The 27,548-nt window shown below is 39.0% G+C and overlaps 1 protein-coding gene across 4 annotated transcripts in view; it reads left to right on the top strand.

Moving 5' to 3' along the window:
- The window catches only part of dntt (deoxynucleotidyltransferase, terminal), a 306,321-nt gene that overhangs the window by 14,812 nt on the left and 263,961 nt on the right, over window positions 1–27,548 (top strand). For all 4 annotated transcript variants that reach the window (XM_055162795.1, XM_055162798.1, XM_055162796.1 and 1 more), the window contains exons 2-3: window positions 1,373–1,547; window positions 14,823–14,927. In XM_055162795.1, coding sequence (XP_055018770.1) covers window positions 1,373–1,547; window positions 14,823–14,927 — 280 coding nt within the window. The remainder of the gene's footprint in view (window positions 1–1,372; window positions 1,548–14,822; window positions 14,928–27,548) is intronic.

Raw genomic sequence — 27,548 nt, forward strand, 5'->3', positions numbered from 1 at the left:
AGATCTAAAACCAGGACTAAAACCAGGACTAAACCAGGTCTAAACCAGAACTAAACCAGGTCTAAATCACGTCTAAAACAATGTTTAAATCAGGTCTAAAACCAGGACTAAATCAGGTCTAAATCCAGGACTAAGCCAGATCTAAACCATGTCTAAACTAGGTCTAAACTTGGACTAAACCAGGTCTAAAACCAGGATTAAACCAGGTCTAAAACCAGGACTAAACCAGGTCTTAAACCATGTCTAAACCAGGACTAAACCAGGACTAAAATCAGGACTAAACCAGAACTAAATCAGAACTATAACCAGGTCTAAAACCAGGACTAAACCAGGTTTAAAACCATGTCTAAACCAGGACTAAACCAGGACTAAAATCAGGACTAAACCAGAACTAAATCAGAACTATAACCAGGTCTAAACCAGGTCTAAAACCAGGACTAAACCAGGTCTAAAACCAGGACTAAACCAGGTCTAAAACCAGGACTAAACCAGGACTAAAACCAGAACTAAACCAGGACTAAAGCCAGGTCTAAACCAGGACTAAACCAGGACTAAAACCAGAACTAAACCAGGACTAAAGCCAGGTCTAAAATCATATCTAAACCAGGACTTAAACCAGGACTAAACCATGTCTAAAACCAGGAATAAATTAGGACTAAAATTAGGAGTAAATCCAATTTCATGTGGACTTGTTTCATTTATTAAGTCATTTTAGATTCATATTGTGATTTAAAATGTGCAAATTATAACAAAATAATGCACTAGTGACACAAGCACAATGTGAAAAAAAAAAAAAAAGTTTACTAGTTACTGTTATGAGCAGCAAACTACGTTATAATAGCTCTAATTGAGTATTTGGATCTTGTACTGGATTGTCTGAGTTTTTGTCTGATTTTCTTAGACAAAAACTATTACTGTTTGAATTTTTTTTTTACACACTAATGAAAGAAATAAGAAATAACAAGACTTTTGGCTAATTTGTGTTGAGCAAAAAACAAGTTATTCTGTCCAGACAAAACTTAAAAATGTATTTGCTCTGTTTAATGAATTTCTATTATGTTTGTGCGGCAAAAATTAAAATTTCTCATTTTCTCTTCAGTTGTTGCTGGTTTCTGAAGCTGAAAATCTGCCTCTGTTGTTTTGTCTGAATGTGATTTTGAAGTAATCGAAAAGTTGAGTGTTTTCTCCAAACGCTGTAATTGTTTTTAAACTTGACAACGAATACAGATTGAAAAATTATTTTAAAACGTTCTGGTTAGTGGCCAAAATTGCAGAGTTGTTTGGAACACGTTTCGCTGAATAATTCATACAGTTTCACAATAAAAATAAATGTTCATGTATAATCTGATGTATGTTTTGTGTTTTCTCGCAGTGATGAAGTAACGCACGTGATCGCGGAGGATAACGACGCTGCCTCCTTGTGGGCGTGGTTAAAAGGACGGGGCCTGAACAGTTTACCCATGATGCACGTGGTGGACATAAGCTGGTTCACGGAGAGCATGAAAGACGGCCGACCTGTTGCCATGGAGACCAGGCACCTCATCCAGGTGAGACACAAACTGTACCACAATTAACTCAAGTCTCATTTTGGATTGTATATTTCAATACTTAATACTAAAGTATTAGAAAGTAAATTAAAGTATTAAATACTATATTTTCATTTTGTAGGATCATAAACATTATATTTTATGTCTTCTTTATCACTATCATTAGCTTGTATGACCATAAATGAAAATGTGCTTTTATGTAACTATGTGTTATGTACAGTATATGTACGACACATAAACACTCCAAAGGTGTAAAAATAAAAGTGTCAACCATGTGATTATGCAAAAGTGGGAAGGACTCTAAGTTTATCAAACTTTATCCGACTCCTTTTGTAGCCAGGCTGGTGCCACCTAGTGCCTCCACTCAGTTTCATTTCTCTCCAGCGACTAGGTCAGGAATCAGAATACACTAGACGGTTTGCAAGAAGTACGCAAGTTGTAGACCGCGCACCGGCCAATCAGCGAAGAGCTGTGAAGCCATGACGTCAAAGCGTCTGTCTGGGTCCCTTTTGTGGAACAGCACAACAGTAAACAAAGCATCGAGATGGATGTAGATGAAGACAGACATTCTGTGTTGGCAACGATTCCCAAAATCGATGATTTAAAGCTGGAACAAAGAGAATGTTTGGTCAATTTTATCAAGAGGAAAGACGTTATTCCCTTCTTCCTACCAGATTTGGTGCATCACATACATCACGACCAAATAACAGTGATTGGTTAAATAAAAAAGTACCCGCCTACTGTCAAGCGAACAAATCCTAATTCTGCGAGGTCAGACGGTTTCCACGAAATAAAACCAATAAATAAACTGATAAATCAGGCTATTCCTTTTGAGCACCAGGTCCTAAATATGTACATGTACATAGCCTTGTTGTTGTTTTGTCATACCTTCCTCAAATAAAAATGAAAAATGAAAATAAATAAATAAATAAAATAAAACAAAAAAATTTCAATTTGAGTGAGGTGTCTTGCTCGTAGACAAATCAACAGCATAATACAAAACTTGGGTTAGTGAAGTCACCTTCTAGCCAGGCTGGTGCCACCTAGTGCTTCCGCTCAATTTCATTTCTTTCCAGCGACTAGATCAGGAATCAGAATACACTAAATGGTTTGCAAGAACCCGGGAAGTGTGAAGTCCAGGCACCAGCCAATCAGAGAAGAGCCATACATTCTGTGTTGGCAACGATTCCCGAGATCGAGGATTTAAAATCCGGAACAAAGAGAATGTTTGGTGAATTTTATCAAGAGGAAAGACGTTATTGTCCTTCTTCCTATGGGGTTTGGAGCTTTACATGCGTCACAACCAAATAGCAGCGATTGGTTAAATAAAAAAGTACCCGCCTACTGTCGAGTGAACAAATCCTAATGCTGCGAGGTCAGACGGTTTCCACGAAGTGAAAACAAATCACCTTCTGGACACAAGCTGCATTGTGTAACTTTTCTGGTGGACGACCCGTCAAATACTTTTCTCCATGGAGATGCTTTGTCTGGAATGTTCCACAGTACGGCATTAAACCTTTCTGTCTTCATGGACACCAAACCAGACCAAGTTACAATGTCCAGACCAATCAAAATGTCATTTTTCTACATATTTTTAGCGATAAAACCACCTGTAAGTGAAGAAACATAAGGTAGAGCTGTTGAAATACTGCAGTGACATCTCCATAGAAACAAGCAGGTGACGGAAACCAAACCAAAAAGTTACATGGTGCGTCTTTAATGCCATACTGTGGAATATTTCAGGCAAAACAAAGCAGGTAAAACATACATGCAGCTTTAATTTATTATGAACTTGATTACTGTTACATTTAATCACATAAAATGACATAATGCAGCAAAACCAAGTGAATTTTTCCACATATTTGTTTGGGAAAGTCTTTTAATAGAGTGACATTTTCCCCCACTATTGAAATGTCATCTCCAAACATGTTCTATTGTAAAAGAAATGGTGGCAGTCGGGCGTGATGACTTATACATCCATCCAGAGGAGGAAATGTGTTTTCTCCTATATACCCCCTACGCAGACAGTACAGAAGCATGAAATAAAGGCATCAGCGCGCGCTCAAAGCCACATATATGTACTCTGTGGTGGATTACCCTGTCAGCCCCCTGCACCCTCTGGATCCAAAACAAATAAATATGTCTGCTGGTTTAAATGGGCTGTCTCTGGTTTGTGCTCCCGCTGATGGAAACGCAGAGATAGAGGGAAGCCTTCAGAGCTCAGACTGGCAGACTGTGACCGTGACTTTACCTCTGCATAGGCATAGAGGTTTTTTTTTTTTTTTTTATACTTAGACTTTCTCCTATATGTTGCAGCCCCGTGACATTTTATTTCCAAAGGGCACGGGAGCGTATACAAAGAATGTTTAGATTTTAAGTTTCTCGCAGCTGCAAAGGGGATGGTTTTATTCTGGTCGCTCTGTCTCAATCTTAAACACAATTTTCTCAGGTGATACTTTACTTTGAGGCCGATGTCGTCAACATTTCCTGGGGTTGTGATGTAACTGTAGGCTCTGCTCTGTCTGGAGTAGGGACGGGCATTCGATGAAATTTTCTTAATCGATCGTCGAGAGAATTAACGATCGATTATCGATTAATCATTAACGTTTTTTATATTAAAATGATCATCATTATTATTACTATCTGCACTCCTAATCTGCATAAATAAATTCAACTTGACGACAAATAAACCGTAACCACATCAGTCCGTTTGACATTATAATGTGTTTAATTCAGTTTTGTTCAACTCTCACAGAAACAAAACTTAAAACCACATCACTAATTTGCATAAACTCAGTGAAGATAAAACTCCAGCTCTTGTGTCGCTGATGCGGTTCAATTTCTGTTGGATTAAAAGACATGACTCAGGTGAATACAGGTTAGTGTGACCAGATTTGTGTTTGTCAAAACCAGGACAGCGTACGGGGGGAGGGGGGCGGGGCCTCGTCATCGACATCGTGCGACTCTCACCTGGTAAAACTTTTTCCCACTGGACACAGAAACATCTGTGCTGCTTTATACACTGTGCACATGGACTCACACTTGTCCCGAACGCAACGGAAAGCGTGGAATTTCTTGTACAAATCATCGTTAAATACACATTTGCACTTCGGTACGTTGCAGGCGGACTGACCGTTTGTGTCTCGCTCCTTCTGAGTGCAGAGACACATGTACAGACCCTGTTTGGTCGGTTTGTCGATTAAAATTTACGTAATCGATGAAATTCTTAATGATCAATTATCGATTAATCGACGAATCATGCCCATCCCTAGTCTGAAGCTTTGTCAAACTTTAATCTGTGCTTTTTAACAAAGTTTTTGATGGTCATAATCTGGTCATAAAGAACTGAGTTAAGGCCGTCGCACACTACAGCAGAATTTGCCCGATATAAGCTGCGATTTGCTTCTCTCCGACTTCAGGGAGGCGTGACTTGACTTTTTGTTTTCGTGTGCGAGTTTGAAGCCTCTTTGCCTCGGCTTTGGAACAACCTGCCTGATGAGAAAAGGCTCGGACCATCAGTATCATCTTTTAAATCACTTCTTAAGACTCATTTTTACTGGTTGGCCTTTATTTTTATTCTGTTTCATTAACTAAGTTATTATTATTTATTGAACTGATTACTTCATTGTTTGATTTTGTTTGCTTTCTGTATGCTATTTTTATTGCACGTTATAAACCTTGTTTTTAAAAGCACTTTACAAATAAAGATTTATTATTATTATTATTATGTGCAATCAAAACTGCACATAGGCCAAGGGAATGTGCAACTTTTAATAGAATACAAGAATACGAAGGGCTTGCCTGTAAAGATTTAAAGGTCCTGTTGGTGCATCACTCGTGGTCAGACTTGGTCTCGTATCAGTTTTGGTTCTATGGTGAATGTTTGTTTTGTGCTTTGTGTTGTGTTGTCCTGTTTTTGATGAAGCATGTGATTCCCTGTCCCAAGACAAATTTCTCCCACGGGACAATAAACTATTACCGTATTTTACGGACGATTAGTCGCTCTGGATTATAAGACGCACTGTCATTAAATGGTCTATTTTCGATCTTTTTTCACAAATAAACCGCGCCGGACTTTCAACGAAACTCAACAGTTGGATGGGTCAGTGGTTTTGTTTGTTTGTTCGTTCACGGTGACTCTGGGCTTTGTTCAGTTGTGGCGTGTAGGGAGGTGCTGTCTGGGACCAACGGATCGGTCGCGATGACTCAATTGTTCAGTTGTGACTCAGATTGGCACATTGGATTCGCTTTTTCGGTTCATTCCTCCGTTCCGTTCCTCGTCGGCGTGGAGGGATGAGTGTGTCTGTGGGTGTGTTTCTCTGTGCGGTCGCTGTCTGCTCCGTGTGTGTTTGTGTGTTCTGCGGGTGGTGCGGCTTTGTAGTTTACTGAAGTCGTGCTGGGACACCAGAGTGGATTTGTGTATGGGGCGCTCTGGATTGCGGGGCGTTCGGTCGTTTTTTGATGCGGTTAGAGGCTTAAGAACGCGTCTAATCGCCCGGAAAATACATTATCTTATCTTATTATTATGAGACTACATCAATCTAATTACAGATTGTACCTTTAACTAATCCTTATACATACAACTTGTACCAACAACAAGGTAAACTCTAAAGTCCTTTAACAGACATTATTTGCACTTTTGGACTGCTTACAATTTGGATCTGCATTGTGTAACATTTCAGGTGCCGGTTCCATCTTCTCCACGTCTCCAAGGAGATGTTATCGCTTTGCTGACGACGCTCTTCGGCTCATTAAACTCCTCTAGCTTGCATGTATTCAATTACAAGTGTTATTGCTTTAGAAAAAGTGCGGAGTTGAGCTCGGGCCCCTCTCCACGGATCCGACCTGTCACTTGGTCTGGTTGTGCTGCCTGCTCGAAGACAGAAAAAAAAAGATTTAGAAACTTTCCAGGCAAAGAAATAACATCTCCACGGAGAGAAGTGGGTGGCAAACTCCATCACGAAAGTTACAAATTACACCTTAATCGTAAACGGGGAAAGCGTGTTTATCAGCCTTTTATTTTGTACGCTTCAGTTCTTCTGTCTTGATATTTAAAACGCGGTTAGTCTCGCCTTTTTAGACCTCCCTCGTTGTCTTCCTCTGCGTCTTAACCACACCGTCTCCTGCACTCTAGTCTAATGACGGCCCGCTGACTCCTATTGACCCATCTCCCCGGGAAACCAGCGGCCCACCTCTGCTCTGTTTGTGCTGATTTTGATCCAATCTGGCAGCGCGCTCTTTCATTTCTGCACACGCCGCTCGCTTCCTCAGTTCCTGACAATTGTTTTTTATGACTGATAAATCCATTCAAAGCGCTCCCATGTGGAGAGAAAGCGTTCCCGATCAGTCCGCTCTGTCTGCGCGTTCGCCTCGAGCTTTCCTCAATAACGCGGAGAAGAAATGCGTTTGAGCGTCATAAATATTCTAAGAAAGTATTAAAGGCAGCGGAATGTAATATTTTCCATTAGTCTGGAGCGGGGGCACAAAGCTTTTAGACTGTTTTGAAAAGGTTAAAGCAAAGTCTTTCACGATTGTATGAAAAAGAACAGAGGAGACCAATAGATTTGAATAAAGTTTGGAAAGTGGTGATTCTTTGAGGTGGTTATGAAGGACAGAGCTGCCCAACAACTGGAAGTTTGCTGGTTTGAATGGCCAGTTTTCTGTATTTTGTTTGTTAAGTGATTGTTTTTCCACCCAGTCAATGTCTGTCCTTGTCCCTTAATTTTTAGCTGATATTATTTTCAGATTTTAAAGATGCATATGTATCTTTTCTGAAGAAAAGTTTGCCTCCTGCTTAGCTTGTTGTTGCTTTGACTGGAATGTCCCGCAGTATGGCATTAGGGTTATTCATATCCATATTTATAAAGACAAGCAGGTGACAAAAATCCGTGTATCATTCGTTCATTTGTTTTTTCAATATAAAATCAAAAATAAGAAAATGAAAAAACAACAGTTTTCTTCTTTATTTGTCTCCAAAACCAAAATGAAAAAACAAATAATGATTGATTTTTTTCAGTTTTCGATTTTGTGTTTAAATGAAAAATGGAAAAAATGGATAATGGCCGTTTCCTGTTTATGTGGCTTCTGTGACTGCGATGTCAAACTTTTGCACAGCATACAGACTGAACCAGGACTGATCCAGGTCCGGGACCACACAGAGCAGGACCAGAGTGAGACTCTGAGCTTTGACTCCGAGACTCCGCAGGGTCCGAGCCTCAGCTTCGAGGTCCGGCCCTGCTGTGGGCTCTGAGCCTCCGATCTGGTCCCGGTCTGGTCTCGGTCTCAGTCCCGTCTGGTCCGGTCTGGTCTGGGACAGTCTGGAGTCAGTCCTGGTTCAGTCCTGGTCAGTCCTGGTTCAGTCCTGGATCAGTCCTGGTTCAGTCCTGGTTCAGTCCTGGTTCAGTCCTGGTTCAGTCCTGGTTCAGTCCGGCATCGTAGTCACTGAAGTCACATAAACAGGAAACGGCCGTTACCAGTTTTCCATTTTTCATTTAAACACAAAATTGAAAACTGAAAAAACAAATCATTATCTGTTTTTTCATTTTGGTTTTGGAGACAAATAATATAAATAAATAAACAAATAAATAATCGAAAATGTCGTTTTTTGTTTTCTTATTTTAGGTTTTATATTGAAAAACGAATGAACGAATGAGGCCAAGTCTAAAGGTTCTAAATTACACAATATTGACTCTTGTGAGTTTAAAGTTAGACCATTGTTACCTTGTTACCAAAAACAGACCTGGAGTTGTGTTTTATTTCATTCACACATGTTTGAGTAACATTTTTATTATTAGTCTGTCACCATCTCCAAAGTTGAAAATGCTGTTTCCACTTTGTGATGTCATGAAGCAGTAATTTTCAAGTTATCAGCTGCTTTAGTTCAGTCAAGTTTGGCAGTTCCAGGTCTTAAATTATCCAAATGATTCTAGTGAATGTTGATGGAGTTTAAAAACACAGTGGAGAACTTGCTGTATTACCACATGACATCACAAGAGTTGTTTCCAGAACGGCGAGAACAGTGCCGGTTCCTGCACCAGTTACAGTGGAAACCAAATAAAAACAAGGCCACACAAAATAACAATCATGGATCACATCATCGACACCAGTGAGCATTTGTACTCACACAGATCAGTATTTATCTGCGCCAAGCTCTGCTACAACATCTGCTGTGGAGAAGGCGAGAGCGATGCCAACTCCAAAGATGTAACCTTACCAGACGAACACGGATACAGCAAATATTTGGTCTCCTGCGCTGACCACTGCACAAACTTCTTGTCACTTGATTTCTCCACAATATTCCACACGCACACTTTTTATTTGTTTGTTTTACTGCATGTGACCCGGATGAACCTGCTCACGTCTTCTTTGTCATCATGGTTCGCTGAATTTTCGGCGTGAACACGTCAGTCGGTTCGTGATTAGCCTAAAAGTGAGAGATTATGGAAGAGCGTTTAAGAAAACACTGAAACAAAACACAACTCCATATATTTGTGATCAGGAAACATTATAACAGATCAGAAAATAGTGTAATATGTGTCACGTAGAAACAGAAGGAGGACCCAAAATGCAGCTGCTTCAAAATATTTAATGACAAATTTAAAAAAAAATCCAAAACTTGAACTAAACAGCCATGACACGAGACAAGGAGAAACTTTGACAGAGACAATGGACCAACAAAAGGCAGAGGAGAACACAGGGTATAAATGCACACAGACACATTAGGGCGGGGCAAACAATCAAGACAGGAAGTAAACCTCAAAACTACAAGCTGACAGGACAAATGTCAAAATAAAACACTAAAGGCACTGTGACCTGGACGGGTAAAGCGGCTGGATTGCAGTGAGAAACCGAGAACAGATGATGGAGGCAGGTTTAGCGTGGTCCACAAAATTTTTAATTTCTTTTTCCAAAATTCCCAAAGTGCCAGTGCAAAAACAAAGTGCGGTGCAAAAAGTGCAGGGAGGATATGGAGCAGCAGGTCTCTCCAGCAGCAGATCATCGAATGGTCTGATTAGGCGCCTTATATACTACTGGATAAAACCATTAAAACTCCAAGGGGTGTAAAATAACATTAGCTGTATAAAACTAAGTTAAAAATCCTCCAATAAAATACCCATAGCCAAATAAACTATATAAAACCCACATACAAAAATAATAAAACCCTAAAACTAATTCCTAATAAAACCCAACGTGAATATCCCAATTAAAAACGAGTGCTATTCCCCCCCGATGTCCGCCGTGATGAGTTGGCCTGGAACTCTTAAAAGGTGTCTGGTTCCCCGGGGAATCTTTTCGCCAGACACCTGGACAGAAGACACGGGTAAGTCACATACCAAACATGCACGCACATACCACTCTCACACTCTAAAATACCCACATGGCACACACGCAAACACACACAAGACACAAACTCATTTAAAACACGGCACATATATTGCACACTATCCAATTGTAATTTTCGGTGTATCTCCGCAGCCGGCAGCCGCCAAACCCGGAAGTGCCCGTCCGACCGGCCCACGTGACACCCGACAATGTTTTCAATAAATATATTTTTTAAAACAATACAAATGTGTGCAATTCTTAATATGTTAATATGTGCAAATTAGCGTATCTTATAAGTGCCTCGTGCTATACTGTGCAATGTAAATATATATAAAGTGCGAAGTGAATGAAAGTGCATGTGTAATTATTACGTAACGAACAGGCCGTTCGTTACAGGCACACTACACTACAGGAAAAAGATATCAAAATAAGCAAAAACAACGACTACAAAACATGAACCATGACAATATGGGCCCTTTGAGGTCAGATCTATGTATAGGTGAGTCTGGTCACAATAAGAGTGCATTTTTTTAAGATACTTTTGAGCAGTAAATTGCAATAAAGTGCAATTTATTTAAAAAAATAACATGGATACTGGAGACAGACCCTCCACCAGAAAAGTTACAAAGTGCACCTTTAACATCAGTCATAAGAGAGTGCATTTTTTGGTTTGGATGACAGTGGCTGGGGAGATAGAAATCTTAATTTCAAACCAGAAAATTGAGGGTTCAGTGCCATCTTTGACCAGTACACGTGCCCCTGGGCAAGACACTTCACCCTCCCTGCCTGTTTGAACGTGACGCGTGGAAGATCGATCGATAAAACTTAGTGGGAAATCCTTTAGAAATATAACTACTGGATTATTTTTTAGTGGAAAATACGTTTAGTGCTGACAAGTGCCAGAGCTGGCGTCAGTGTTAAGTGAAAGCGAGTGAGCCGTCGCCACCGCAGCCGTGCTCTCTGCGACCTTTGACCTCCGTGTGCTGTGGGCTGTGGACTTCATTACTGGGTCTAAATGGACTGGCTCAGGACAGACACTTACAGGCGCCGAATGCAGAAAGTCTGTGAAGAGACTGAAAGGTTATAGAAGAAAGGACACACTTTAGACTTCTTCTGCTGAACATTTCACCATACAGACACATGTAGAACACCCCCAGCAAGATGTCCCTGCAAAGTATCAATACCGAGACTTGGATTTTTTTGTGAAATCCGATTTTTTTGCGAGATCGTTCACATTTCCTATAGACACATCAAGTATTTCGGACTTCCGGTCATTGCGCAATCCATACTGGGAAGAATTCTCCAAAAAAATGAGCATCAAACAGCCATGTTTGATTTTACAGTGGGATGCGTCTATTGACAAAGCTGATCTTTTCAAGTCTTTTGAACCATATCACTTTTGTTTCTTGTTCTGATATTGTCATATTTTAGTTTTGGGATTCGGACATCGTAATTGTGTGGTTGTTGGATGTCCTAACAGCGGAAAACGGCTCGAGAAATTTGTTTGCGAACTCCATAAATACAAAAGGGAATCAGAAGTGTGTAACTGCAAACCTCTGTTCAAACTGTTTCCCTTCCCAACGGAATTGAAAAATAGTGAAAGGTGAAGGCGATGGGCAGGATTGATCCACAGGAAGGACGAAAAAGGAAACTTTTCACTGCCTAAATTATCCCGAATTTGCAGCAAACATTTTGGATGTGGAGCGACATCAAAACAAAATCCCGTTTGTTAAGGAGAGGTGCAGAAGACAAACAGACTGAGCTGCACTTTCTTGTTCTTGTGGTTTTACAGCAACATCACGTCTTGGTCTCTTTGCAGTGGAAGGTGTTTCTTGGTGAACAGTTGGTGCCTTTTGCTTTGGCGCTGACTTTTTAAATTTGTAATTGAGGTTGAGTGAGGGATCGGGATTTTGCTTTGTTGGCGCTCCACATACAAAATGTTCTCTGCAAACTCGGGATGATTTAGGCAGTCAAAGGTTTCCTTTTTCGTAAAAGTAAAGAATTGTAATTTTCATTCCCGTTCTCGCCGCATCAGCGATAAACCTGCACATGTCTGATCTCTGAAAACATCGACACAGACACAGAACAGACTCACCTTCACCTTCATCAACATCCCTCTGTCACAGAAAGAACACTATTATTCCACTGAGTCGAATCCTTTAGTAGAAGCTGAACCACATCAGCACAAGAGCGTTTTTTTTTTCCTTTTCTCCACTTAGTTTATGCAAATGAATCATGTGGTTTTAAGTTTTGTTTCTGTGAGACTTGCACAAAACTGCATTAAACACATTATAATGTCAAATGGGCTGTTGTGGCTCTAGAGCACAGGTGTCAAACATAAGGCCCGGGAGCCAGATCCGGCCCTCCAAGTCCTTTAATGTGGCCCTCGGCTGATTTTATACTAAAATATTTTCATTATATTTTCTATTAAAATCTTGGTAATTTTCTGTGGTGTTTATCACAGCAGCGTCTCCAGCGTCTCTGTACGTGGCCCCTCCCACCAGAGCAGCACAAATGAAGACTTGTCTCTTTCCAAACGCTCTTAAAGGACGATCGTTTTGACTGTTGACCGTGACACCCTCATCAACAAAATGTCCAACATGAGAAAAGTGGAGCCGAGTGCAGGATTCTCCAAGAAAAACTGACTTATCCCTATTTACATACAAGTTCATGTTAAAACATTGTGTTGAAATTGTATTTTTCTTAAAGTTTCAGGTTGTTCATAATATTATAATATTTTGTAAAAGAAAGAGTTCATCAACTAAAAAAGATTTCTGTAATAGATTTGTGTTTCTTTGCACAAATATTTGAATTTATTGGTGTTTATATGTCATGAGTTTTCTGATCCGGCCCCTTTGGGATCAAAGTCTGTTGGATACGGCCCCCGGACCAAAATGAGTTTGACACCCCTGGTCTAGAGTGTTTGTTTATATGTTGTAAGTTTATTTATGCAGATTAGTAATAGTAATAATGATGATACTTCTATAAAAAATGTTAATGATAGTATGAAAAAAATGTAATAATGAATTCAAATGAAAATACCTTAAGTTGAAGCTTTTCTCTGCAATTTTTAGGTGAGATTAAAAAAGAGATTAATCAGATTAAGTAATTACAGATCATAATTTTTGGAACAGAGCATTTTGAACTTTGAGATGTAGACAGATTAATACTAAAGGATTACTCAAACGTGTGAATGAAACAAAACTCACTAACAACTCCGGTGTGTTTTTGAGGAGGTAACAGGATTATAACACGGCTTAAAGCTCACAAGATGTAATACAGGATCTTAAAAATGTTGTTTTGGTAATTAGTGTAATAGCCACGAGATCGGTAATGCTTTTCACACACTCGAACATGCTTCTTCACCGTGAGGGTAATTTGAGGCACAGTAAATTGGATGATGGCTGTAGATTTGTAAAGCTGTGGAGCGAGTACAGATGGAGCAGGCTTTAAGGAGACGGCTGTTAGCCTGTTAGCCCTGGGCACGGCCATCATAAAAATAACTTCTGTAAGGCAAACTACTGCTTATTATGGGCTCCAGTCTGAGAAGAGCCGCACACTGAAATACACTGTGAAAATGATATGAATTCAGAATATAATTTAGATTTTTAAGGTGTATTGACTTTTCTGTAGAAGAGTCCACAACCTCTAAAGAGATAGATACATTTAAAGCCAGAATGGGCACGTTTACATTATGGGTTTTTTTTAAATTCCGAATTAAATAGATTGGATCGTCTTTATTTAATTCCGCTCAATGTCTGGGGGTGGAGAAGGGTTCTGATTGGACAGAGACACCAACGTATTTACGTCGACGGGAAGAAAACACACACTTCAGCTGCTGCCGGCTTTTTTGTCATCTCGGTTTGTCGTTACGCCACGGACACAAACACGATCCAAACTTTTTTCGCAGTTGTTCCGATGATAATTGTGCAGCAGCTGGAGAATTCTGTCATCGCGCTTTACGTCTGTCGGCTGAGGAGGAGAAGGGAAGAGTGTCAGAGAAGGAGGAAGAAGACGAACTGAGTGTGAGGCTGCTCTACCTCAGCCCACTCCCACATCCCGCTCACAAATCCAAAGAGACGTGGATGAAAGTCCGAAGCCAGGACTGGTGGAGCTGGTGGAGCGTCAGAAGGACGAACCAACAAGCATGTGCTGAAGGACCGGAATTATTTTTAAGAAGAATAAACATTTACATGATCGAGGAATAAATTAATTTGGCTTTAAAATCACAATGAACTACCCACTTACTTCAGAATTAAGTTTAATTCTGAATAATCATTTTCTTTCAGATTTAAGTGTTTACATGGTCTTTTTAAAGTGGAATTCATTTTTATTCAGAATTCAATTATGTTTATTCAGGATTAAAGCTCTCATATAAACGTGCCAACTGTGAATTTTACCAGGGAAAGGAATAACGTCTCTATGGAAAACCCTCCACCTAAAAGTTAATAAGTGCACCTTTGCATCTTTTAAAATATAAGTTTACTTGTGTCTGTTGTTGGGGATGTGAGGGTTGGTTAAAAAAAAAGAGAAATGAAACTGTTTTGTTTTGTTTGTCAGTACTTTTATGGGAGACCACTGGGAAAATCAGGTTCCACAGGGGGGCGCCAGACTGGCAGCCTCGCTTTTGTCAGTCTGCCCCAGGGCAGCTGTGGCTACAATAGTAGTTTATCACCACCGAGTGTGGAGTGAATGAACAATGATCTGTAAATCACCTTTAAGTATCCGGAAAAGGATTTAATGAAACTGATGCATTATAATTAGTAGTAAAAAAGTAGAATTACTAAAATCAATTCAAATTTGAAAGAATTTTGACTAATGTTTATGTTTTTTTTATGTTCACCCTTTGCTGTGCACTTTAGTAAACTTTAATGTGTTGACATTGATAAAGCAAGTGGCGAAATTGATGTACATTTATATCTAATAATGTGTTTATTATTTGTTTGTCAAAAGGACACTGGGGTGAAGACTTGTCCCGGCCCGTCTCCTGAGAGCACAGTGTCTCAGTACGCCTGCCAGAGACGGACCACCACAGAAAATAAAAATACGATTTTCACGGTAAGGACGAGTTTTACTCACACATAAACTTCATTTTGTAAATTCTCTCAAATGCTCTGTCTGTTTGGAAATGGGGAAACATAAAACTTCTAATGAAGAACATTAGAGCGACAGTATGTTGTAAGTGTAACAGTTTTATTCATTTTGTTTGTGTTTCTTGCACTTTACTGTCAGTGGGCTTGCATCTCCACAAACCTTACTTTTATTTGGCCTCCTTCTGCTTGTTTCCATGGAAATGTTGTAGCTGTGGTTATAATCTTACAGAGTATGACCCCAAACGTTTCTATCTCCATGGGGAACGTTTTCATGTGTGGATTTAACGAGGGTCTGACTGATATATCGGTTGGCCGATATTATCACTGCATCAATATTTATCTGCGGAGTAATTAGTCTGTGTCTGTGATGCCGTACTGCCCCTGAACGCACCCCTAGAGTCACATCACTCATGTGCCCTTCTTTACACCAGTGCACAACACTGTGGCGCAGGTTTAAAGGTTCTTATGTCTGATCCTCGATACTGACGATAAGTAAAAGTGAATTTAAGCAAAGTTTAGGCCAGAAACAAAACTGCTGTTTTTATCAAGTGCAAATGTGGAGCAGAGAGGACTGTCCCTTAGAGCAGACATGTCAAACTCAGGCCCGGGGGCCAAATTTGGCCCATAATATAATAATTTTTGGCCCGCGAGATCATATTAAATATGTGTTAGAGCTGCCCCCCGGCTACAGATCGACTATAGAGACATTATTTATTTAAAATTGTTATTATTTTGTATTCTGCTTGTTCTAGATTCAATGTTTAAGCAAAACTATTATTAAACATTTATTTTAATAAGAAAAGGTTTAGGATTACATATCTCAAAAGAAGAGAAAACATGCAGATGTTGTTGAAATTTTTCAGTGCATATTTAGTTTGGCCCATGACTTAGTCCCAGTTTTTAATTTTGGCCTCTGTGAATTTGAGTTTGACACTCCTGAGGACAACTGTCCTCTGTCAACATGCTGGATTATATTAATTTTCCAGACGATTGTTTTGAGTCAGAATTAAAAAGACACTTATTAGTGCAGACTTGTGATCTGAGAGGAGCCTGTGTGAGCGGTGAGAGTTGCAAATGTGTTGGTTTTGAAGCTACTTTTCATTCTTTTTCATTGGTTAGAGTTTAACTCCCGTAAACTACCACAAATAAACCACCTGTTTTCTCTCATTGACCTACTGTAAAGTGACTATAGTGGATGTAAATGTTACTGAACCTGCACTGATATATAAATGAACTGTGAATAGTCTGAATGGTCGGCATTTACGCATATAATTAATTACTGTTGTGCACACACATTTACCACTAAAGGCTCATAGTGGTAGTTTTGACTTTGTTTACAGGCTAGAATGTCATCTTAAAATGCCATTGGGCCGATTTACGGTCTTTAAATATGACCGTGAAGAGGCAGAATAAAAGTAATTGTAGCCTAAATAAACCTAATTTAAAATCCAATAGAGTAAAATCTAAGTTTAAGAAGATTTACAGTGAATTTTTACATCACTAAATATATCGGCTGTTATATCGGCACCTCCAAAGCCCTAATTTTAACTTTGCGTGATCAGAAAATACCTTTAAAATAAACTGAAATGAAAAAGATACAACATTTTTAACAAGTTATACAAGTCCTTCAGATTCTGTTGCGCCCGTCTTTATTTTCTTTCCTCCTCTCATCTGTTCTGCTCTAATTGAACCCCCGCACCTCTCCCCCTCCCTCCCCCTCGTCCCAAATCACATTAACCTGCAGATTAGCGCCTTGTGCCCAGCCTCAGATTCAGATGGACAGCAGCAGACGAGAGGCCAGACCGGTCTCTGTCCTGTCCAGACTCCCACAGGCTCCAAACCGTTCCCCCAGAACCGCCCCACCATGTGCCCTGCTCCGCGGACCGCAGGGGGCCGCGGGGTCGCCATCTGCTGGTCGGGGGGAGGCGGGGCAGCAGCTCGACCGCTAAACGTTTCTTCAAAGAGCGGAGTCAAAAAGAAAAAGTGGAAGAAGAATTAGCAGAGAAGAACAAAGTTGGATGAATGGATCTTCTGTTCTGCAGCGATGGTAAAACTACAATTGTAATAGAGCACGCAAACATATTTTTTATTAAAGAGAACAGAATATAGAACATTAAGTAATATAATAATAATAAATTAAATAAAAAGACGACTACTTCTTTCCCCCAAACACATAAAAAAAACAAAATAGGATATGAAAGACTAAAAACACATAAATACGTAAAAAAGAATAAAATAAAACAGAAAAACAAAAACAAACAAAAAATGTAAATACATGAAAAAATTATAAAATAAAACAGAAAAAAATGTAATAAAATAAAACATTAAACATTAATACACACAAAATAAAAGAAAATAAAACATAAAAAATTAAATATAACATAAAACATTAATACATAAAAAATATAATAAAATAAATCAGAAAATAAATAAATAAAACATGAAATATAAATATATAAAAAATTAAATAAAACCCCCAAAAAATTAATAAATACGTAAAAAAAATTAAATAATAAAAATAAAGTAATACATTAAACATTAATACATAAAAACATTTTTAATAAAATAAAACATAAAAAATAAATAAATCATAAAAAAATAATAAAATAAACATAAAAAATAAATACATTAAAAAAATCCATCCATACTGCTTGGCCCCCTTTAATTAATAATTTTTTTTTTTTTTTTTTTCCATTATTATCACATCACGACTTGATCTTTTGAGCACTTAAGAGTCTCAAAGCAGGTGGTTTTACTTGAGACAGGAAACAGCAAACATCAGTCTTTGTGATCGGAGATTTAAAATCTCATAAGATTTTCCTCGTGTCCGTGATGTGTACTTTTTGTCACACGTTTAAAAATCATTTAAGACTGAAAAATCCTGAGCATCTGTTCGTAAAAATTGAAATCTCTGCTCTAAGTGCAGATATTTCTCAGATAAATGGCACATTACACATTTTGATCTGCATAAATGTGCATCCCTTGATATTTTCATTTGAAAGGTTTATTTCAGTCCATATGTACAAATCCAAAAGTAATAAACCCCATGGAAATGCAGGAAGTGATGTGGCTCTGTGTCCTGGACCTGACACCAGCTGTTTCCATGACTGACACAGGAAAGTCATGGGGCTATTGCACTTTATTTTTTTGTTTTGAGGCAATAAGGAGATTTTTAGTTTACTTACAGACTTGATATTTTGCACTTTTGTAGCTAAGGCCCTAAATTAGGCGTTTTTTTTATGTCCGAAAAGTTGTTTATATATGTTTGCTGTGTGTTTTGTATAAAAGAGTGTGAATTTTATTATTATTATTATTTTTTTTTTTTGTATTTCTATAGCTTTTATTGCAGCCATATCACACAACTACAGCAGCAGATTGTGAAAGAACAGGTTATAGGGCAGGGGTGTCAAACTCATTTTGGTCCGGGGGTCGTATCCAACCTACTATGGGGCCGGATCAGAAAACTCATGTCATATAAACCTCAAAAATAATTATAAGTTCAAATATTTGTGCAGAGAAACACAAATCTATTACAGAAATCTTTTTTAATTGATGAACTCTTTCTTTTACAAAATATTATAATATTATGAACAACCTGAAACTTTAAGAAAAATACAATTTCAACACAATGTTTTAACATGAACTTGTATGTAAATAGGAATAAGTAGATTTCTCTTGGAAAATCCTGCACTCGGCTCCACTATTCTCATTTTGGACATTTTTGTGATGAGGGTGTCACGGTCAACAGTCAAAACGATCGTCCTTTAAGAGCGTTTGGAAAGAGACAAGTCTTCATTTGTGCTGCTCTGGTGGGAGGGGCCACGTACAGAGACGCTGGAGACGCTGCTGTGATAAACACCACAGAAAATTAACAATATTTTAATAAAAAAACAGAATTAAAATATTTTAGTAGAAAATCAGCCAAGGGCCAGATTAAAGGTCTTGGAGGGCCGGATCTGGCCCCCGGGCCGCATGTTTGACACCTGTGTTGTAGGGGGTAAAATCATTAGTTTTAATAACAAAATAAAGAAAAAAATCCAGGTGAGGACAAATGTACTGAAATTGCCCTCAGGTCTGGAAGAGTTAAGACTATAATTAGCAAATGGCTGAAGTTTTTATGGTGCATTATACTGTTTATAATATTTTGACAATTTGCAAGTTTGTTAAAAAAGGAAAAGATAATATAATATAAATGCGTTGACAGATTATTTGTATGTTTTCGTTTGGTGGTCTCGTCAAGTGTAGGTCTACCGGCTAATCAGAATTGAAGTTACCTTGTTCATAATTGAGGTCATCCATCAAACACTTTCCAACTCTTTTCTTACTAATTGTTTTTCATATTGTCTCCAGGTCACCGGAGCAAAGTCAATTTAGAGACGCCATCTTCTGTCTGGAACAGTTAGCCACATTCTCCACTTTTATGACACTTTGATAAAGGAATAAAGAGCAGAGTAATTGGTCATGAAGCCTTTGACAGTGATTCATAATTAAAAGAACAATTAGACTGAGGCTGATTGGAGCCACAGGGCTGTGTCTGAGAGGGTCAAGAGGGACAAGTTTAATGGAGGTGTATTCAGCCATATGCCTTATTATTGTTGTCTTTTGTTTCATTTACTGTTCATATATTTGTTTTAGTCCTAATTATGCAAGATTAAGACTAAATTTCAATTCAAAATGCTTGCTGGCTGTAGTTTTTGGCATCATCTAGTGTGAAACAAGGATCTGTAATGATGATTTGCTTATTTCGAGTTTTGATCTAGGATTATTTTTCATACGTTTCTTCATTACACGACTAAAAAACAAAAAAATAATACATCTTTAGTCCTATTTGCGTGGGATAAGTACAATCTGGGCACGTCCGGTCATTTACAAATTGATGCCCATCTCTTTGTTACTTGTATCGTATTCGCACGGGTTAAGCAAAGTCTGTAAATTTACTAGATTTTTCTGACATCGACACTCAAATTGAAAGATAAAAAAATCGCGGAAAGAAAGGAAAGCGATAGAAAAGGTGCAAAATTACAACAACAAACACTGAGATGGAGATTCAGACGGGACTACACAAGTATTATCACCGGACGTCTGCGTTTGGCGAAATCTAGTAGGTAATTTGTGGTGAAATTTTTACTTTACAAATGACAGACACGGCGCATTCGCACGGGATTAAGATCTCAGACTTCCTCTGCAGTTATTACAAATCACCAAAGGTCCACAGGTCAGACTATTCCTGTGTGAATAGAGCTTTTGAATGTATCATACACGATGTCTTTAAGCTCAAGTTTCTTTGCTGGAAAGGCAATAGGATGAAGTGACACTTATTTATTCTGATTCCTATGTTATGCACGTGAAATACAATTCTACTATGCTTCTTTTTATGCATTATAAAGTCACACAAATCTCATAATAATCATATTCAGAAAGATTCAGATTAACATATGGAAGACAAAGCAGTTACAGCACTGATCGACAACAGTAATTAAAGAAATAAAGTGTAAAGCTCCCTTATAGCTTGCTTCTATACTGTGAAAATCAGATGTTTTTGTGCATTTTCTTAAATTTGTGGATGATACAAGAAAAAACGATGACATCACGTCCGGAGCGGCAGTCATTTCGGTAATCAAAACGCGTCTGTATCAACAAGTCAAAATCAACATCGTCAACAGTTATTGGTGAGTTTTAACTTTTCAAAGTTTTTGATCCTCAACTTTCAGTGACTTAGAGTAAGACGATGAAGTCATGTCAAAACAATTAAATGCAAAACCTACTTCAAAATAAGATGAGTTATCTCATGACAGACGTACGCGACGCAACTGTCAACACAAATGAGCGGCTCCACTGACTTTTTCCCTACCAGTCACTGTACATGTGCAACAAAAACAACATTTTCTCGTATAGGAACTGGATAAGACACTTCCCCTCTGTTCTGGGGGTGAGGCCAACTAGTGGCCGCTCCAGGTACTGCAGCTCCTGGAAGCTCCAACCCAGAAATAAATAGAACATAGAACACAGTGTGTTTTGGGGGAATTCATACTGCCCGTGTTGGGCTAACAGAACGTCGACAGGTTGGATTTTGTAGGGATTCTTCTCTATTTGCACAACACAAAGTTTTTACAAATTTGAAATCATCAAAGAGCCTAAAAGTTTGCTTTGTAACCCTGCGTTCGATTATCCTTCTGAATTGATTTTCTGAAGAAGTTGCCTAGTGACCCACTCCCCTTTTCCTGGGACAGCACGACTTGGACCTCGGTGGCGGAAAAAGTCGACCGAACAAGGATTCTGAGTCAGAATCCAAGACGGCTACACCCAGTATTTTCATTGTGTTTGGACACTTTGGTGGTTTAAATGACAATTTCAGTCACTCGTATCACTGCAGAACTTTACCACGTCTGTATCACCGTCTGTGGGTTTGGGACTCGGTGTTGTGATGAGGTCAATACTGAACAAATACTTGATTTAATGGTTGTTAACATCCCTAAAGTTCCTAAGGGGACACGTGAAACATAACAATACACTTCAAGCTCGGACATGACGTCAAATCCGAGGTCCAAATGGGGAAGTCGGAAGAAAATCGGACGCTGATTGGTCAGAACCGGTCACATGGTGCAAGTTTCTGACGTCACGCGTTGGCACTAGAGTACTTTTAGTCTTTTAATAACAGTGTTCCCACGACCATAGCTCATTTAAAGTTGTAGTTGACTCATGCATGTCTGAGTAATCTGTTTGTGCTGCATTTGTGGTTTGATTGCTCAGAAAATGTCTCTTTTCACCTCCCCCCTATCCTACTTTTTACTTTTTGTCAAGTTTCTGAGAATTCTACTTTGAACACAGGCACAACAGATTATTATTACCGTTATACATCCTCTTACGGTGACGTGAAACCATTATAAAACTTCCAAAAGACCTACTTTTACTTGCAATTTAAATAAGTCTCAAGTTTCATTCCTGCTCCAAGTGTCCCAGTACATGCTTTAATTATGATCCAATTACTATATTTCCAGAAAATTACACAAAATTAAACGATTCAGCCTCTCACAGGTCCGCTAATGAACACGTCGCCCGTAATACCGTCTTAATCCTTAATATTAGGCTTACGCTTTGACCCGAGCGGCTTCAGAGTTCCGCGTTAGAGAGACTTATATTGTAACTTAATGAATAATGGGCGGATCTGCGTGTGCTAAGTTTGCATATATCCCCTCGTGGGGCCAATTAAACATCCTATAAATCTTCCTTATTGAAAACCATTACTATTAAGAGTAGTCCCTGCACAGAAAGAGCAGCACTCAAGCGTAGGCCTATCTATAAAACATCTCCACTATATCTCCATGAAGCTCTCCCTGGGTAATGGGTTTGGCAGAGAATAAGGAACCACAGTCGTAGATGTGAGTTATGGCTTCCGTCCATATGTAAAACGGCGGGGGGGATTGTATACGAAATGTTAACGACGACTCAAGACATCTGCTTTGCGAAACTTATTTTCCAAGACATTTTGCTAATTTCCCTGGAAAGAAAAGAAGTTGATTTGCAGCTCTGAATGACGGGATGGAAATGGCGGAGTTGTGTGGCTGGAGTCGCTCCCGGTGTGTGGACCGTCCAGAGGGTTTTATTAATGCTTTATCTCGTAACGTTGCCCGATACGACGTGATTTGAAACTAGTTGCGTTTTTTGGGAGCTGGGAATTGCAGGGGAGACAAATTCATCAGCTGGTTTCAGTTTGTGGAAACCGTCTGACCTCGCAGCATTAGGATTTGTTCGTTTGACAGTAGGCGGGTACTTTTTTTATTTAACCAGTAGAGATGCGCGGATTGCGGTTACAACTGCGGGTCGGGCGGATGACGTGACGAAAAATTATATTTTAATTAAATTCTGGCGGGTGGCGGGTTAACTACAAAAAAAAAAAAAAAAAAAAGTTATTGTTAGTATTTTTACCTACATCTGAAAAGACGAGTCTCATTGTCTATGCTTTGTAGTATGAAGTGTACGTCATGTCCTTAATTAGCCCATTTGACCTCGTTTTTATGTTCTGAAGGTTCAGGTTGTGTCGGGTTATTGATGCCTAAGGTTTACGAGGCACATGTTATATGCAGTTTATTTTATTATTTCTAATTTATTTCAGCTGTTTGCCAACACGTAAGTGGCTATAGGGCCATATTTATTTAGTTATGCTGTTTTTTTTTGTTTCGATATCATATATTTTAAAACACGCAGACATTATAGCGTAAACTGCCACTCGGGGTTTTTAAAACTTAAAGAAAGACCGATGGAGTGAGGCTATGACTTTGAAATAACATCGGGCAATGGCAGAATGTTCAGAATGTAACAACATCCAACATGAAGGCAAGAAGCTTCAAAAACAGCCTAGTCGGAAAACGTTGTCAGTTAATTAGCTGCGCAAGAAAACCAGGTAAGTTTGGGGTTGTTACGGACATTTAAGAATGCGAACACACACTGAGCGAATTTTGGAATGAATGAGCTATAGAGTTTGCATTTTTATCGAGGCTCCTTAGTTTGTTTGCTGTATGATTGTTCTAAAATCTAAAATCAATCGGCGGATGGCGGGCGGGTGCGGTTTTGAAAACCTTCGGTGCAAAATGGACAGCGGGCGGATGATGAGTTTTGCGTCGCGGTTGCGGATGAAAAAATAGCCCATCCGCGCATCTCTATTAACCAGTCGCTGCTGTTTGGTCGTGACGTTTGTGATGCGCCAAATCCTGTAGGAAGAAGGGCAATAACGTCTTTCCTCTTGATAAAATTCACCAAACATTCTCTTTGTTCCGGCTTTAAATCCTCGATCTCGGGAATCGTTGCCAACACAGAATGTCTGTCTTCGTCTACATTCATCTCGACGCTTCGTTTACTGTTGTGTTGTTCCACAAAAGGGACACAGACAGGAGCGATGAGTTTGACGTTATGGCTTCACAGCTCACAGCTGATTGGCCGGCAGTGTTGGGAAGGTTAATTTTAAAATGTATTCCCCGACAGATTATAGAGTACATATCCTAAAATGTAGTTTGTAACATAATCCATTAAGTTACTTAAAGTGAGTAATGTAATCTGAATACTTTGGATTACTAAGGCCAGCAAATCTTCACATAAAATGTTTTATCTGCTAAAAGAAAATAAAAAGCCCAGACTTTACTGAACCAAATAAAAAATATTATTGATAGAAGACGAGGAGACACACAAGCATGGTTTAGTCCTGTTAAATCCTGGTTTAGACCTGGTTTAGTCCTGGTTTAGACCTGGTTTAGTCCTGGTTTAGACCTGGTTTAGACTTAGTTTAGACCTGGTTTTAGACCTGGTTTAGACCTGGTTTTAGTTCTAGTTTAGACCTGGTTTTAGTCCTGGTTTAGTCCTGTTAAATCCTGGTTTAGACCTGGTTTAGTCCTGGTTTAGACCTGGTTTAGACTTAGTTTAGACCTGGTTTTAGACCTGGTTTAGTCCTGTTAAATCCTGGTTTAGACCTGGTTTTAGTCCTGGTTTAGATCTGGTTTAGACCTTGTTTAGACCTGGTTTTAGTCCTGCTTTAGACCTGGTTTAGACCTGGTATAGACCTGGTTTTAGACCTGGTTTAGTGTCCGACAATGAGTGGATTTACCAAACAAACAAAAAAAAGGGATATAGCCCAAAATGTGAAAACAGGAATGTACCGCCGTATAATCCATTTGTTTCAACAAAGTAACTGTAATTACTTCTCATTGAAACAGTAACTGTAACTGAATACAGTTACTCATAATTTGTACTCTGATTACATAACTCCGGTACATGTAATCTGTTACTCCCCAACACTGTTTATGAATATGGAATTTGCCAAGAAGAATGAATAAATTAACGAGTTTTTCTGGTTTTGCATTTTGACGTGTATTGTGAGTCATGATTTTTTTCTTCTTTAAGAGTTACTGGGACACGTAAATTCTGGGAAAGATAAACTTGTCATTGTTTCCTGCACCTGCACGTCTTTTTGTTGTGCTGTTTACGGTGACGTCAGTTTTCTAACGCAGACATCAGCAGATTTGTTTCTTTTATTAAGTCGTTTTAGATGAACACTGCGATTTAAAAAGTCTAAATGATAACATAATGATCCACGGGTGTCACGATAACAGATAATAAACACAGTAGATCTTCTTTAATATGCAGATGCCAGTCAGCGTTCCGGTTTTGATAAAGTGTGTGTGTGTTTTGTTGTTTGTTTTTTTTTCATCAGACTCACGAAACACTCGAGAGGTGACAGTTTGTAATGAGTGTAACATGTGTTTCTTAGACGCGCGAGTGTGAACGTGACAGACAGGAAGCGAGGGCTCAGACTGTCAGGTGTCGGGAAGTGTGTCGGAGGAAAGAGAGGCAGGGAAAAAAAAGAGACACAGAGGTTGTAAACGAGAGAGGACGGAGGCGGAAAGGGGCGTAGTAGAGAGAGAGCGAGGCAGAAACGTAGACGGAGAGAAAACGCTGAGAAAAAAATGAACGAGAGGGAAGGGCAGAGAGTTGGAAAGCGGAGAAAAAGAAACGAGGAAGGAGGAGAGAGACGAGGGAGAGACGAAGGCGGGGGTTAAGGGCGAAGGGAGGGGCTTTAGACGGAGAGAGAGAAAGTGAAAAAAGAGAACAGTGAGTGACGGACTGACAGAGAGAGTTGAAAGGTAGACGGAGAGAGAAAGTGAAAGAAAGAGAAGGAAGCAGTGACGGACTGACAGAGAGAGTTGTAGGTTGAGAGGCTGTTGATTGGATCAGAAAGAGCAGCGAAAACAGCATCGGTTTGAGAGCAGCGCCCCAGTGAGGTGTCAATCATAAACAGAGAAAGAGAAAGAGAGATTCATTCTAAAAAAACACGCCCCACTGACTTTTTACCCCATCTGTATTCAAGACGAGAGTAACACCAGATTTCGTGCGTCGTTTAAAGCCACAATATGTACCGTATTTTTCAGATTATAAGGCGCAATATCAGTAATGTTGAATTCTCTCGTCTATTTTCATACGTAAGACGCACTGGATTATAAGGAGCATTAAGAGAAACAAACAAAAGACACTTGAGACTGATCCTTAGTCCAGGCGTCCACGATCCATCGGCAGATCGTGGTGTTGCCTCCCTGTCTTGGTGAATGTGAATCACGAATGTGAATGTGGGTGGATCATTTAAGTTTTGTTTTTTTTTTCCTAAAAGGATGACTCAAAAATACATTGAGTAATAATGTGTTTAATGCAGCTTTGCGCACACTTGTTTACGTTTTACATAATCTAAACTTAAAACCACATGGCTCATTTACGTAAACTAGAAGCGCTGAAAAAAATGCTTGCTTCTTGTGCATTGATGTGGTTCAGCTTCTGTCAGACTTATTCTGTGAAGCTTCTGACTACAGTAGCTGTAATGCTCCGACAATCTATCAAGTGATGTGGCTTCGAAGTTTACCAAAGTCGTACAAAAACATTTTGACAGATTTTTGTCCCACATAAAATCTGTTTGAGGTCAGTAAACACAACCAGAATTAATACATAAGGCGCACCGTCGTCTTTTAAGAAAAGGAAAGGATTTTTAGTGCGCCTTATAGTCCAAAAAATATGGTAACTTTTTATCCAAAGAATGGGCTTTGAGCATGTTTTTTTGTTTTTTGTCTTCATTGCACTAAAAATCATGCATCCGTACAGTGTGCAGGCTTGCATCTCCTCTATGGGTGTGCAAAAATATTGAAATATCGATATAACGTTTTGTTTAATGTGCTGATACAGTATTGATATCGTGGTCTGCTGCATCGATATATCGCCAAGAGTAATTTTTGGTATATTTATTTTGTTACAAAGCTACAGTTTTGTTGCTTGTTCAGAGGAAGGAAACTCATTTATGAGACACATTTGACATTTTCATTGTTTTGATGATTAAAATGTTTGTGTTTCATATGAACTTTGCACAAGAAGTGGTTTAACAAAGACTTTTAGTATGACAGTCATGATTTAGCCTTTATTTTTTATTGAACTGTATCGAATCAATTTGAAATATTTCATATTGAATCGTATCAAATCGTAAGCTCGCTGTATCGAGTTATGATGTATCATATCGGCCACTTCTGAATGATGCTCAGCCCTGATCTCCACAAACCTGACTTTTATTTGAGAAAAATGTGGATCTTATTTAATAATGCAAGTGACTTACAGAATGTAATAAAGGACTTTTAATATCAGTCGTCAGTCGCGGCGCCTCGGGTTTGTACCTCGCCCATTTTTCTGTTATTAAGTCAGGGCCACATTCTTCTTAGATTTAAACTTAACCCTCGAAGAGCATCGGTGCTGCAGTTTTAAAGGTCTTTTTTATGACAAGTGAAGAGCTCTTGCTTGGCCTGGAGGAGGGTGGACTCTGGCTTGTTTCCATGGAAATGTTGTTCCTTTGGCTGTAATTTTCCACAGTATGGCATAAAACTTACTCACCTCTGAGGAGAATATTCCAAACTACGATTTTAACTTTCTTTTTCTACATGCCACCTCCAGAAAGTTAAGTTTTGTATGTTTAATTTAATGATGTCACGATTAGTTCAGTTTGTTTTTGTAGACCTACGTGACCCATTTTCTTGACGCAAAACTAATTATTTGTTAATCTTGTTATTTT

Source organism: Boleophthalmus pectinirostris, unplaced genomic scaffold, assembly GCF_026225935.1.
Source record: "Boleophthalmus pectinirostris isolate CB_2022bp ecotype Guang Dong unplaced genomic scaffold, ASM2622593v1 HiC_scaffold_5, whole genome shotgun sequence".
NCBI classification, from domain to species: domain Eukaryota; kingdom Metazoa; phylum Chordata; class Actinopteri; order Gobiiformes; family Gobiidae; genus Boleophthalmus; species Boleophthalmus pectinirostris.